At 39.6% G+C, this 13,716-nt stretch overlaps 1 protein-coding gene across 3 annotated transcripts in view; it reads right to left on the bottom strand.

Moving 5' to 3' along the window:
- Positions 1–432: 432 nt before the first annotated feature.
- ITPRID2 (ITPR interacting domain containing 2) overlaps positions 433–13,716 on the bottom strand; it is a 42,011-nt gene continuing 28,727 nt past the window's right edge. For 2 of the 3 annotated variants that reach the window (XM_026110231.2, XM_026110230.2), the window contains 7 exons: positions 12,477–12,557; positions 11,936–12,063; positions 10,744–10,894; positions 9,526–9,591; positions 8,421–8,834; positions 2,093–2,217; positions 433–1,672 (listed from right to left, as the gene is read on the bottom strand). In XM_026110231.2, coding sequence (XP_025966016.2) covers positions 2,107–2,217; positions 8,421–8,834; positions 9,526–9,591; positions 10,744–10,894; positions 11,936–12,063; positions 12,477–12,557 — 951 coding nt within the window. In that variant the 3' untranslated portion in view covers positions 433–1,672; positions 2,093–2,106. The remainder of the gene's footprint in view (positions 1,673–2,092; positions 2,218–8,420; positions 8,835–9,525; positions 9,592–10,743; positions 10,895–11,935; positions 12,064–12,476; positions 12,558–13,716) is intronic. The other variant, XM_026110232.2, reaches the window with a different exon arrangement.

Below are 13,716 nucleotides of genomic sequence, written 5' to 3'. Positions count from 1 at the left end.
GTACTCAGGCAAGCTGCAAATGAAAGCAGAAACCTACTGCAGCTTACAACCTCATATAAATTGCATGTATAAATGCTGTTGGAGTTTATATTTTAACTTTTAAACATGTAGGATGAGACTTTCAGGAAAGCTCTGGCTCTACTCACAGGGACAATTCTGAAGAGAGGTCAGGACCAAGCAAATTCTTGAGAGCTGAAACAGGAGCCAACAGCTTTAACAGTTTGGTTTTAAAATGTCAACAGTTCTCTCAAATTTATATCACACATTTCTCAAGCATATAGAGTCCACTTAGCATCTGAAAACTTTCTGAAACCCAAGAACTGAGCTTTCATGCCATTGTCCATTCTGCGTAGTGTTTCATCCAATCTGTGTTATTTATTTTGCTTAAAAGTAAGATGTGCACAATGAAATGCAGAAAAACACTGACAAAGATTTAGGCAAAATAAATATTTTATTGGTTTAATATACTTTTTTTTTTTTTTTTTTAAGAAATCAGCCCTTGTGTGTCTTCCTAACACAATTACATAATTAAAATCTTTAGATAAACTTTTTCATGTAATATTGTTATATTTGAAACTATTTCTGATTAAAGACCTTGACACAGTATAAAGTTTTAGTAGCTGGAAATGGCAAAGGAGTAAAGAGAATTCCAAGCACAGTCAGATGGGATATTACATATCTGCTAAATGTCTACTTGACCACATAAAACCTCCAATGACTTCCAATTTTCTCCATCGGAACAAACACACGTTCGCCATGCTAACTGAAAATAGAACCAGTGAAGGATGGGGAAGGAAAAGAAATTTTTCCATTTTCCCCATAATACAAGCAAGGTCATTCATCCATTCCAAGTTATACATCCTAATTGCTTTCAGAATATCAGTACTTTGATTGTATTCTGTTAATATAAAGCAGAAAAGAGAATTTCTCTTGCTATGACTGAGAAGCAGCCAACAAAGACAAAAACAATGCTTAAAATAAGGCACTTTTCCACAGAAGGAAGGGAAAACAAACAGTAAGGAAGCAAATAAAATTAGTTAAAAGTTGTCTTCTACACAAAGATAAGGCTTTCAGTGTCAGAACTTTAAGTAGTTTTAAGTAACCTCATGTCATTCTACCACTCTGCTAGTAGTAACCTCCCCAAGAATTAACAGCAATTTTTACAACAGGATTTTTCCTTCTTTTGAAGTGGCACTAAGTAACAGCAGTGGAAACAATTATTGGTTGTTTCAAGCTCTCAAAGTGGATCAGTTATTGCACAATAAATACCTCATAGAGGTCAGTGTTTTTGTTTGTTTTTAAAAAAAGCTAGGCTGAATGTGTGTGTGTTATTTATAAATTGCTTAAGTCTGAAAAATCTTCAAGTTTCATGATGCATCACTAAATAAAGAAGTTAGCTACATAAAAATTTACAACAGGGACATACAAATAAATAGAAAACCTTTCGGACAGCCACAGTTTTGCTGATGCTTTATGGAAAGTAATAAACTAGTTAAAGTGTCTAAGGCTTTATATATGAACTCAAGGAAAAGTACGCATCATAGAACCAAGCGTTGAATACAGTAGCCTATCTCAGCAGCTTTAACATCTCCTGAAGCAAGAACAACTTGACACTTTCACCAGTGTATGCCGCCCAAAGCAGAATTCCACAGCATTTCGGACTACATCCAACCTTACAGAAAAGAAAAAGCAAGATGAATATCAAAATTAGATTTCTGGAAGTCTGCTTGCTGTCAAGTGCTTAAATATATATTTTGCTAATATCCATATCTAAGGCAGGCAAACTTCAGACATGATCCATTCACATATGGAATCATCATGGAGGTTACTGAAACAAAAGTCAAGGACCACTGCATAAAACCTGACAGTAGGAAGGGCCAAGCTGTAAAACAGTTGATTTTCCAGAGCTATCCAGACTATCCATACTCTCTGTATTAAATGAAACTTCAGTTTCGACCATTCATATTTCAGGGGAAAAATAAAACCAAAGCAAGACTTCAGCTAACTAAGATATTCCATATAATAAAAATAATAACAAAAAAGCCCACTCTGGTGAACCACTGAATTGTTCTAGCAGATTCGCAAAGATTACCTGCAGTACCCATGTCATGGCTGTGAATCTTGTTTTGCAGTTGCGGATCTGCTTGGGGGTGACACAGCTGCTAACAATCCACTTACTATTTCTCGTCGTATTTCACCAACAATAGATTCCTTGATCTGAAAGGGATTAGACACAGTTTTAAGGTCACGAAGTTATATAACCAAAAGGATAAAACTGAATGGTATTGCAGACAGGTTTGACATTAGCAGCATATGAAAACATACAACACCATTCTAAAAATGCAAATGGAAAAAAATAAGAGGGTTTATCTTGGAAAATAATTTTAAAGTAAGTAATTTTGAAGTTCTTACAAAGCATATAGTTGCAGACTGAAGTAGCTTGATATTTCCAGATGGTACTTATATCTTTATTTTACACTTAGGACTACTGGTTTTATGTTAAATAATATTTCAACTATGTAAAATTGTAAAAATAGTGTATCAGGAAATAGGCATTAAAAAGCACCACGAATGCACCATTTTGTATAATTAGCAGTAACCTCTCAAAAGGGAAGGCAGGACCTATTTACCTCACAGATTCATCATGCTGTAGGAAAGGCCCAAGTCTTTGAATAGGAGCTGCTGTTTTCATATAAATCAAAAGGCAGCTAATCCTAATTATATACTCTTGGCAGCAAAGACAAACACAGAACTTCCAACAATTGCTCACATCATCATCTGGCCACTGGGATATTATCTATGCCAGCAAAGACTATTTTTCACATGACTGTGACAAAGTATTTACCCATTAAGTTTTACACAAACAAAAAGAGGAGTTACTACTAGCAGGCACCTAATCGTGACTGAGGGTAGAACAAAGAAAGAAGAGATCACTGAAGGCTACAGTAAAAGAAAAGAAAGCAAGAAGAGCAGGGAAAAAGTAGTTCTGCAATATCATATTGTGCTGGAAGGAGAAGGAGGCCATGACACAGGAAAAATAACATGAGCTGCTCACAACTAAAAGAAATCTTCAGCGTCAACTCATTTTTTGAATGGTCTTCACTTAAGCAACTATTAACAAGTCAGAGGTGGTTATAAGGACAGGGGAGAACAGCCATGGTGAAAGACTGCAGCCTATTAGGAATCAAAGCGTGTCAGCCAGGGTCAGTAATGTTAGCATTAATCATCCCAGTTACAGTTTCCTTTTCCTATAAAAAGGACAAATAGTTTCTTAGACTAAAAAAAAAAACAAAAAACAAAACAAAACAAAAAAAACACCTGTCCATAGTGTCATTCCACAAGTAGCTTTTCAGTGGTTAAGTAGCTGTAAAGAACATGAGACCTGGTAACAAAAAAAAACCAACTTCTAATCCCGGGTTTGCCAGTAATAAATGTCTTCGTGTTTCAATGCCCCACTAATACCATGGGAATAACATTTACTCAAACCTGGCCTTCCCAAAGGCCTTGCCATGTTTGTACAGCCCTCTCATCATGTCACCATGGACATCTGGCAATTATTCTTGTACACCTTCCAAGAGGAGCTCCCCTCTTCCTGGTGCGTCAAGAGGATTACGCAGCAACGTCAGAAGGGCGGCAGCAGAATTAGCAACGGGTTATTTATCCCCTTGTCCTCACTGGCAAGCTACTCAATCCCTAAACCATTGGTGGCAAAGTTCCTCATTTCATTATTTTGCATCAAGGAGAAATTCAGAGAATACAGTATCATTCAGAAATACGTTCTCAGTTGGATTGTTTGTTGATTAACTGACAAAAGAAAAGCCAGCATATAACAAAAGCTGTTTTACTGGCAGTCACAGATGCTGAGGACACATCTATGCAGGTGCACACACATGAATACAAAGCTTGAGGACCGCTGTCAATTTAGTAAGTACTTTTTGGATTTAGAAACACGGAATACACCAAGAAAATTCAACGGAGGGCAGCGGGGAGAGTGTTTTGCTAGAACCATACAGTCCCCTGGTGATCTGGCAGGTTACCGTCATCCTCCTGCCTCAACTTTTCTTCTCACACAGGTTGGGTCTCTGAGTCCATTACAAAATAAGCACCCTGTGCCCTTCTCTAACAGGATAGAAGAAGATAAACATTACTGTCCACAGTAAACTGATAAAAGCTTCCTGAATTAGCAAAGTAAATGGTCTAGTATGACAGCCAGTCTTGTGATGAGGCACGGACTAGAAATGAAGCAGCTCCTGCGCTATTCACAGCTCTTCCAGCCACTTCGCGCCCGACCTTGGCAGATCACTTTTAGCGCTCTGCATTTCGCCTTTCTCCCCGAGACAACAGCAAGGCCACCCTCCGTTGCTTCCTTCCAGGGCCGCTGCTCCCTCGCTTCCTTCTGCCTGCGGCAGACTCACCAAGGCCACTCCTGCCCGGTGAGAGAGGTATCGATTCCTGGGGTGACTCAGTCTCATCTCTGCCATGACAATTGCCAATATTTGTCTTTCGGATTACGAATGATTTAGGGCAAGGTGCACCTTCCATTCCCTCTGCGCAGGCACAGTACTCTGCCGAGGCTCCAGCAGCACTAGAGACGGAAAGCAGCCAAGGAAGAGCCCCCGGGACTTTTACAAGCTGAATGAAAATTTGATCATTTGAAAGAGGACACACTCATCCGGGGTATTAATACTGTACCAATAATTAATACTGTATTAATACAGTACCACATTCATAGACAGTTTTACTACAGTGAACCAGTAATGTTCTTCCCTATGAAATCATCACCATTACCACAATATTATCTTGCTGCTGAATAATGAACTCCTTGACAGTGCAATGTCCCAAACCAGCAGTACTGGAGATACGGTTCTTCAGTTAGTGGTGGAACGGCAGCATAAGTCTTTTCACATCCCTCCTACTCCTGACCTGAGGTACCTTTTTGTACACAGATTTAAAAAGATCATCTTTTACTTCATTTTCTTCTTGGGCCATTTCTTTGTAGCAGTAAGTGGCAAGTTTTTATGCCCATACTTTGTAAAATGAGAAGCCCAACAGCCTCTGCAAGGGAAGTACGAACAACCAGCAGATGCTATTAATTTTTTTGACCAATGTTGAGCCAGTGTAGATTTGAACGGAAAATGGAAAAGGGAAGATTATCAAATCATCCATCAGTTCCATAGAGCCCCATTACAGCCTCTTAAAACAGATGCCGACAGGAAATCATACTTTTCTTTATAATATAACTTCACTGAGTGTCATTTAAAATGGAGACCTGTTAGCAAAAACAAAAACCACATTACTCTTGAACAGAAAGCTTTTAAAATAAGGCATCTTCTGAACTGCAGAAGAACCCAATGAGGTGGCCAGCCTGGTTACACTCCTAGCAACACTGGGACCTACAAGTCAAATAAACATTTCACGTGGTATTCCAGCGGAGGTCAGGCCGTGTTTTCATCAACACAAGAGGGCCACTGTTTGGTATTGTAACATTTTACATTGTTGTGGGCTCTTCCGTGGGAGTAAGTCCATTAACGCTAAAAATTTGCATCAACGTTTTTGGGAGGGGGTTTTAAGCCAGCAAATAGTCACAGGTCAAAGCTCACATACATTACAGTCCACCCAGGCATACTCTGAAACACTGCCTAACTTCTCTCTCCTCAACATGAGGTCACGCAGCCACAGAGAATGGGAGGAACAAGCAATGGTTTAACATTTGTGCATGCATATATCAAGTACGCATACTAACAGATTTCTTTCATTTGACAACAGAACTGGAATTCCTTCGGTAACAATAGGGCTACTTAAAGAAGACACATTTCAATTTATGGTAAGTTTTAGCTCTCATGAAATGTACTGTACAGTTCCTGTACAGTATTAAACAGCGTATGCAGACTCCGCAAAAAACAACACATGCTTCTACCCAATGCATCTTCACTCTGACACTCAGAACTCCTCACACCAAGAATGAGAGCCGATCCGAAACTGGCTGCCAATGAAGTCAAACTGAGGGACAATCTCTCTGTGTGCTCAAATATTTATGAAGTGAGTCAGGCTCACTCATTTCTTTGCTGACTATTCATATCTGAATACTAGTCTCTCAGTTCAGTGCAGATTCTTTTAGTTACAATGTGCTCAGCATCACACAACCCAAAGAACGTTCTCTATGCAAAGAGTACACATCTTTATTTGCTATCAATTAATAAAGTCAAAGAGGAACTTTCACATAGGAATAACCTCAGAAAAAATATTGACTGAAATAACTCTGTACTTTGACTCCTGCTCCCTTTATTGCCTCTGCTGCTGTTACAGTACGTTTGAATTATAGCTCTCTCCATCCTCTCTCAGTTTCTACTTGACAGCACCCCACCACGAACCATTCCTCTGAAGTGTAGGCTTTTATAGAAGGGCTGGACATGATACAAATTCAATATCCTGACTTCACTTCAGAATCAACAGCAAAGTAGAAGGTGTGAGAAATCTCATGTGCAAGTACTCTCTGAGCGTTAGGCAAGGAAGCTCTTTAAAAAAAGGCAAGAAAGGAAAGCAAATGGTCCAGAAACAGAGAGAATCTGGGATGTCTGGGCACATTTTGAGACATCTCCCAAATCAAGGCCCTTCTCAAGGCTTCTTCCAACTTTACTCTAGCTACTTTGGGGAAGATTGTGGGGGGAAGGAGACAAGACATGGAAAGGGTGGATGCTTGCCACTCTGCTACATTCATTTTTTGGATTCAAAGTAAAGGTGTAACACTGCAGCATCGCAAGCCGCATTGTAAAAAACAGCGATGGCAAGAAGGTGCTCAACTCTTAGTGCTGAGCACAGCAAGGAGGTCGTGGGCCCAGTGGTATCTCACTGAGAGCTGACTGCAGTACCCTTCCTTCCACAGGGTAACACTGCTTTCCATAAATCACCCCACTGATTCCAATGGGATTACTGACGGGGCAAGGTACTACTCAGCATTAGTGAGGCTTATTACAGGCACGTATCCATTTCGCCTCTCTGCCAAACTGTATCCCGTTTTAACACCAGCAGTTCACTCAGTGTTAATGCTTGTGGCTAGGCCTTACTCTTTGCACCTTAGGCCTGGTTGTTTATGCAGCAGCAGAGCGTTACTAAGGAGTGCTCGAATCTAAAGTAATGCTCTACTGCTTTACAAATCTCGCTGTGCAAATGTTAAGTGGCTACACATAGCAAAGCCCACAGCGAGGCAGTCAAGAAAGCATCTCCACTTGGCAGAGACACAGACACAGCAAAGTCTTGTGGTCAGTGAGCAAGGGATACCTTATGATCCACTGCCTCTTTCTGCACTGGGGGAAAAGGGATGAAGAAATGGCAAAAGATCTTTCTGGGACTGCAGCTCCTGTTTTATTGTCAGATCAGTGGCGTGCCTCTCACCTCCATCAAAGACAAAACTGGTTCAGGTGGTTCAAAGCCTCCAAGCAAGCAGAACTGGATGGTGCCTCAGAGCTAAAGCCTAGCCTGTCATGTATTCCTGAGCATGGCAACTCTGCTGGTCTTTACAGTGGTTTATGGCTGAGCCATACCCAAGTTTCAAGGGACATACTAAAGGCTAAAGCTTCGGTCACTATAAAGAGAGGGAATAAAAACCATGAGTTCCCAATCCCCACTTCTGTACTCATGGCAGATAAAAAACTCCACTCTCCCATGGGCACTGCTTTGGGGAGAATGAAATTTCTTTTGCTTCCTTTTCCCATTTACACTACTCGCCATAAAGCTTCTTGTCATGACACTGACAAAAAAAAAAAAAAAAAAATCAAAAAAAAATACCAATGCAGTTTTAGTCCTGTTTTCTAACCTGGCCCACAAGAGTAATGCCCAAGCACCTTTCACTTTCATTGACAGCCAATAAAACTGGTCCAAAATCAGTCTTAATGTCTGAAATAACTTCTCATCTGACCTCAGTTTGCTTTAGTTTTACTCTTAGAGTTGTTAGTGGTTTGGGAAGAGGGACTGGGAAAGTATTTTTAACATTTACTAAAGAGTTGTTTTAGAAACAATATTTCATCAATCAAATTAACTGCAAAATGGCATTTTAGCATGCAAACATGACAGAGAAATTTTCACTTAGGATTCTGAAATGCTGCCAGTCAGCTAGTAGCAGAGACTGCAAATTCTTTCTCACCCAGACTTATAGTAGTAACTAGCTATTCATTTATGTGCTAACCACTATCATTGAAAAAATGTCTATTGTTTTGCACAAGAATACAATTGTGGCTTGGCCACCTAGTGACAAAAGCACTCTGACGGCAAGCCCTGAGCCTTTAAACTAGGACAGTAATAGCACAGAGCCTTGGCTTGGGAGGGAAGAGAGAAAACTCCAGCGGCAAAGCGTTACAGATAGTCTATCTTTAAATTTCAGTAAACATTGTTTGAACATCCTAGAACTCAGCCCGTCTCCTCACCTCTCGTATGACTTGCTGTAGCTCCTCCTGCTCCACGCTTTTGTGGATTTCATCAACCGAAGGCACTAGCGGGGCTTTTTCAAGTTTGTGTTCCACCTCTGACTTGGAGTCTGTAAGCTCCTCAGAGCTTTCCACTTGCTGTCCAGCACCTGCTCTCACAGGGGGTGTCGGTGTTAAGGCAACAGAGGCTCGGTATAACTTCTTGCTTTGACTCTTGGACTTTCCTGTTCGCTCAGAGGATCCAACACCAGCTTTCCTACTTGCATGACTGGAGCACACTGAAGAAGAATCAGAGTTTCCATGGGAGAATACGGACTCTGAACCCTCTGCTGGCAGAGTTTCCAGTCCAAGATCTCCCAGTCCTAAACCCAGTTCAGACTTCAGAAATGACTGCTCTCGAATAAGTTCGGAGACCTAAGGATTCAGAAAAGAAACAGCCCTGAATAAGCATGCAAAAAAATCACATACAGACACAACTATGCCTTCTTATTATTTATTCCATCACTTACTCATTCTCTCCATGTAACAAATACAGATATAAAATAAATATATGCTTGCAGTCATGACTGCAACAGAGAGGACAACAAAAAGGAATAGGCTTTTTTGAAAGCCAAAGCAAATAAGAACTGTGGCAGCTCCCCAAACCACTGACTTTTGCAATACGGATGCATCCTGTCAGAACCATTGACAGACACAAAAGTAAAGGTTTCATTTGTTTTTCTTTGCTAAAACAATTCAAGCTTGTTCACCTTTTTCTGCAATCTTTGAACTACTTGCTTTCAGTCATTTGGGAACTTACACAGGACTCCTAGCATAATACTCACAGAAAAGTAAGAGATTATTTTCCTAGCAGGACTCACCATATAGTCATACCAAGTAAATGCAAACAACATTTCACTACTACATATTCCTCTTAAAAACAAATGAGCCTTCACAGCCAGTTACACTTATGGTTAACTTTGCTTAAGAGTAAATGCAGTTGTTCACAATAGAACTACCCAAATGAGTAAAGTACTTGCAGGACTCTGCCAAATGAATCTCTTACAGCCTTTCTTAAGAATGCCTTTCCTAGCTCTTTTTCTAAGTAAAACATACAACTACTTACTGGTTCAATGACATTCAATGGAGAAGGGCATGATAGATTATCAGTACTTCTGCTGCCATACATAGCCTGAAAAATTATATCAAGTTAAGGCATTTAGGAATTTTTATTTATTTTTTTCCACAGCTGTCAGAAGCTAATATATAAATATGCCGTGTCACAGACAACTTTCCGTAAAAGCAGAAACTTGGAACCAGGAAGCAAAGCTGGTCAGAGAAAGTTTATTTCAGTCATTTTTAAAGCTGGCCCTCTTCTATAAAAGGATTTACAAATATAAAGATATTTATATTGTTCAAAGAATGCAAGTTTGGCTTGGGATGACAGTAGCACCATACTTTCCTGTTCTCGAGTTTCAATCTTTTTTTCCCATGACAAAATGCTGAAGAGGAAGATGTGGCCTGTGCCTGTGCTTCTTCTACAGAAGAGTATTGGCTAAGAAAGAGAAATGAAACCCAGGAAGGACATATGATACTTTTTATCTGTGCTGCTTTTGTTTGGGTGGTGGCAGAGTTGCAGCAGAAAAACAGGAACAGTCTTCTGCTAAGTGAAGAAGAAGAGAAAGTGTCTTCTCCCCTCCTCTTGTGCTATGGGAGTGTCCATGTGAGGAGAGGTTCTCCCGTTGTTTGGCAGGGAGCCACACAGCCATCTGAATAGCTGTGAAAGGGCAGAGGAGGAAACCTCAAGAAGGTAGTACAGCGACCAGCACAGACAACGGGATCTTCCCATCTTTCCTTCCATGGATAGGCAGAGCTGGAGGGGTAGTACACCCTATTCCTTGGGACAGAAACACTGTGCATTTCTCACCTCTCTGCCCTCCTTTCACAAGCAAGGAAGTCAGTATAGGTAAACTCCAGAAGGACCATCACCATTCCCCAAAGATTTCAGACACAAGCACTGCCTGCCAAGTCTGTGAGATTTCAGGGTCATAAAGAGGAGAAAAAGGCGGCACTGACAGAAGAGGTCCGAAATCAGACACCTGAAAACCCCCAAAATGTGCATTCATACATATTAACAGATTTGAAAAAAATTCCCTCTGTTCTCACTCCTTTTCCCCAAGATGAAACACTGGCAGGAAACAATAAAATACAGTCCCTGATAATACAGGAGGTAACTGTCAATACATCATTAGATTCTCCAGATATCATGCCACTGGAGGTTAACTGTTATAAGTTATTAATGTTACGCTAACAAAATATATAATGTTGCAAAAGTGATACCTACCATATGTGTCTGAGGTCTGTAAGGTGAAGACATGTGCAGACTTCTCAGCTGGTCTTCCAAAGCGAGTAGACGTTCTTCTAGCTGCATTTCTAACTCCTGTAGCTCCATGCGGACAGATTTTCTCAAGCTCTGTAGCTGATCAGCTTCATATCTATACAAAGTTCATTACAAAAAGAATAGCAGCATTCACTGCACTCAGTTGCACTCTGAGGGGGACAGTCCCATGAGTAAAGCACTCCATGCAAGAGAATTCAAATTTGAACATAGAAAATTCCTCTTTCAAGGAAAATTGGCTGAAATCCCTAGACAGAAAGGAGGTCTTTCTCCACTTAGATAACGAGTGTAGAGAAAACTTAATTTCAGGAAGAAAACTACGCAACAGGGTGTATTCCAGAACATACTCCACAAATCTTAACTTTAAACACTTAAGTATATGCAAGCAGAAGAAAACAGGCATTTATATATGTAAGCAAATCCTATTAAAAAACAGTAACAACAAAAATCATAGAGGAACACAGTAATCACATAATACTTCACTTGCACGGTTCTAATTGCCAAGCAGTAGCAGCTACAATTGGTAAGGATGCTATTATCAAAGAAGGCCAACTAATTTCTAATGTATTTACTTTTAAGATGAGTTAGTTAAGAGCTGATTCAATGATATAAAGCAAATAAGCAATTTTGAAAATTGTTCCAGATCAGCTTCGTGGGGTTCTTGCTGCAACTCATGGTGAACACAAATGCACAGAGCCAGAATAATGAATGCCATTTGTAATTTGCTGAGTGGAATTTGTGGGTTGGAAAAGCATCTGAATGCTACACTGTTCATTTTTTATATAAATCTACAAAGATGGGGGAAAAAAATTTAAGTCTGAAATCTTTAAGACATTTTTTAAACAAGCATTCCATGGTAAAATCAGTAAAATCCAGAGCTGCAAAATTAGTTAGGAAAAGGAAGAAAAAAAGTAATAAAACTAATGGGAAATATGGATTAGAACATTAGAACAGAGGGGAGTAAACTCTGGAATGATGAGTTGTAAAGAAGATAGTAAACAAAGTTTTTGGCAAAAACTCAGCTCCAGCCCTTTTTAAATTGAAACTAACAGACTTTTTTGCTGCGATTTGAGGAGCAGCAGCACATTTCTTGTAGTGACTAAGTATTTTCTCTCTCTTTTTTAGATGATCAGTTTACCTTTCCTCTTCAGTCATGTGCTGATAGACTGTTGTCTGTTGTCGTAACATAGTCAATTCCAAATCCATCATTTGGGTTCTGAATAAGTTTAGATTTCGCCTCACCACTTGTAGCTCCTGGAAAGTATTCTTTGAAAAAAATAAAATAAAATAAAATAAAAAATAATCAAAAAGTTAACACAGGTCCAGATCCTGTAACTGCATTTGCTCAGACGTGCCCTCAGAGTCAAGCAGAACCTCACCAACTTCAGTATACTAAGGTTGTGTGCTGGACATTCACCACAGTTCAAGAAAACTCATTCATTTTTATTCCACACTCATTCATTTCATTTTTAGACATATCATACAAACAGCTACATGAAAGTAAAAAGGAATTAATTTAAATGTGCAGAACCAAAGTTATTTTCAGGATGGAGTCATCTGTTATCGCTTTAGAGCAAAGTTTGGGAATTGCCCCATGTTAGCACAGCATGTGTCACATTTAAGATGTAACTGTGTACTTTGTTTTGACTCAAAATCACCGTGTGAACAGGGTCACTTACTTCATAGAGAGGTAGAATGGATGATCTCTGAGTAGTGTAACTGGTGGCAGCTGAAAGATCATGACCTCTCATCACCGGGTACTAGGAAAGAAGCAAACCATTTGAAATGAGAATGCCAAACAGCTCTCTTACGAACTCATCTTCTCAAATCCTCAGATACTCCAATAGCAGACACTATTAAAACACTATCCTTCTGGCATTTTTTCTGCTATCAATACAGCTGTTGTAACAGGGAAAGGAAACTTTACAAAACGGCAGTGCCAGCTCTTAACTGAAGCATATGCAAAACTAATGCTAGCATGCTGAAGTTGAAAAACAAATTAATTCCGTCTGACACAGTAAACAGGAATAAAAAAATAAGTCTTCATTGCTTCAGGCATTTTATGCCTAAAAATGCAGTAGTCTCAATTGTCTGAGCTAATGATAAAAAGAACAACTCAGAAAACAGAGTTAAACAAATTAAACAGTGTGCCATTTTCAAATCATGATCAGAGTCATATTTGTTGTGGGGTTTCGATCAGTTTTTAGGGGGTTTTTCTGTTGGTGGTGGGTTTTTTTTTTTTATTTTTATCTCATACTGCTTACATCCAAAGACCCCCTCATGCTAATGATCTCCTAGGAAAACAAGATTGTTGAAGAATTTCTATTTGCATGTTTCATCAACTTATGGAGCAACCAGATAAAATTCAGGGGCTGTTGCATGTAGAGACATGGCACAATAAAGAACAGTGGAAACAACAAAAATATTTACCCTTTTAAACATGAAAAAGATACCTTGTCCAATATAATTTTGAAAGAATTCAAAGGAGTATTGCCATGCCATGGAAAATTTGAAGCATGTCCAGTCAATCAGAGGAGTTTTGCTCAAACATGATCACACCAAAGAGCTGGGGGTTTTTTTTTTCCTCTCCCAGTTTTCCCTGTTCCTTGTTCCTCCAGGAATTTATCTGCTCCTTTTTATTCCTTCCTAAAAGCAGGATCATCTGTTCGGAACACCTCAACTATATCTACAGCAGCCGGAGTATGTTGTGGGCCAAGCACTATCTCAGCTGTAGAAAAAGGGGCAGCAGCTAACTACGTATTAAAAGCAAGACATTGTCATACAAATCTCTGCAGTGAGAAGGACCAAGCCCCCAAAATAGAACTGGTCTAGACAAATTATGCTTGAAGGAGGACAAAGGGGATACGAGCTGCCATTATCTCCACCAGTACTATTTTTTTTAAATTGAACTGGCATGAG

This window comes from Dromaius novaehollandiae, chromosome 7 (assembly GCF_036370855.1).
Source record: "Dromaius novaehollandiae isolate bDroNov1 chromosome 7, bDroNov1.hap1, whole genome shotgun sequence".
NCBI lineage: Eukaryota > Metazoa > Chordata > Aves > Casuariiformes > Dromaiidae > Dromaius > Dromaius novaehollandiae.
Note: the sequence above shows the minus strand (reverse complement) of the source record. Positions and strands in the feature narration are given on the sequence as shown.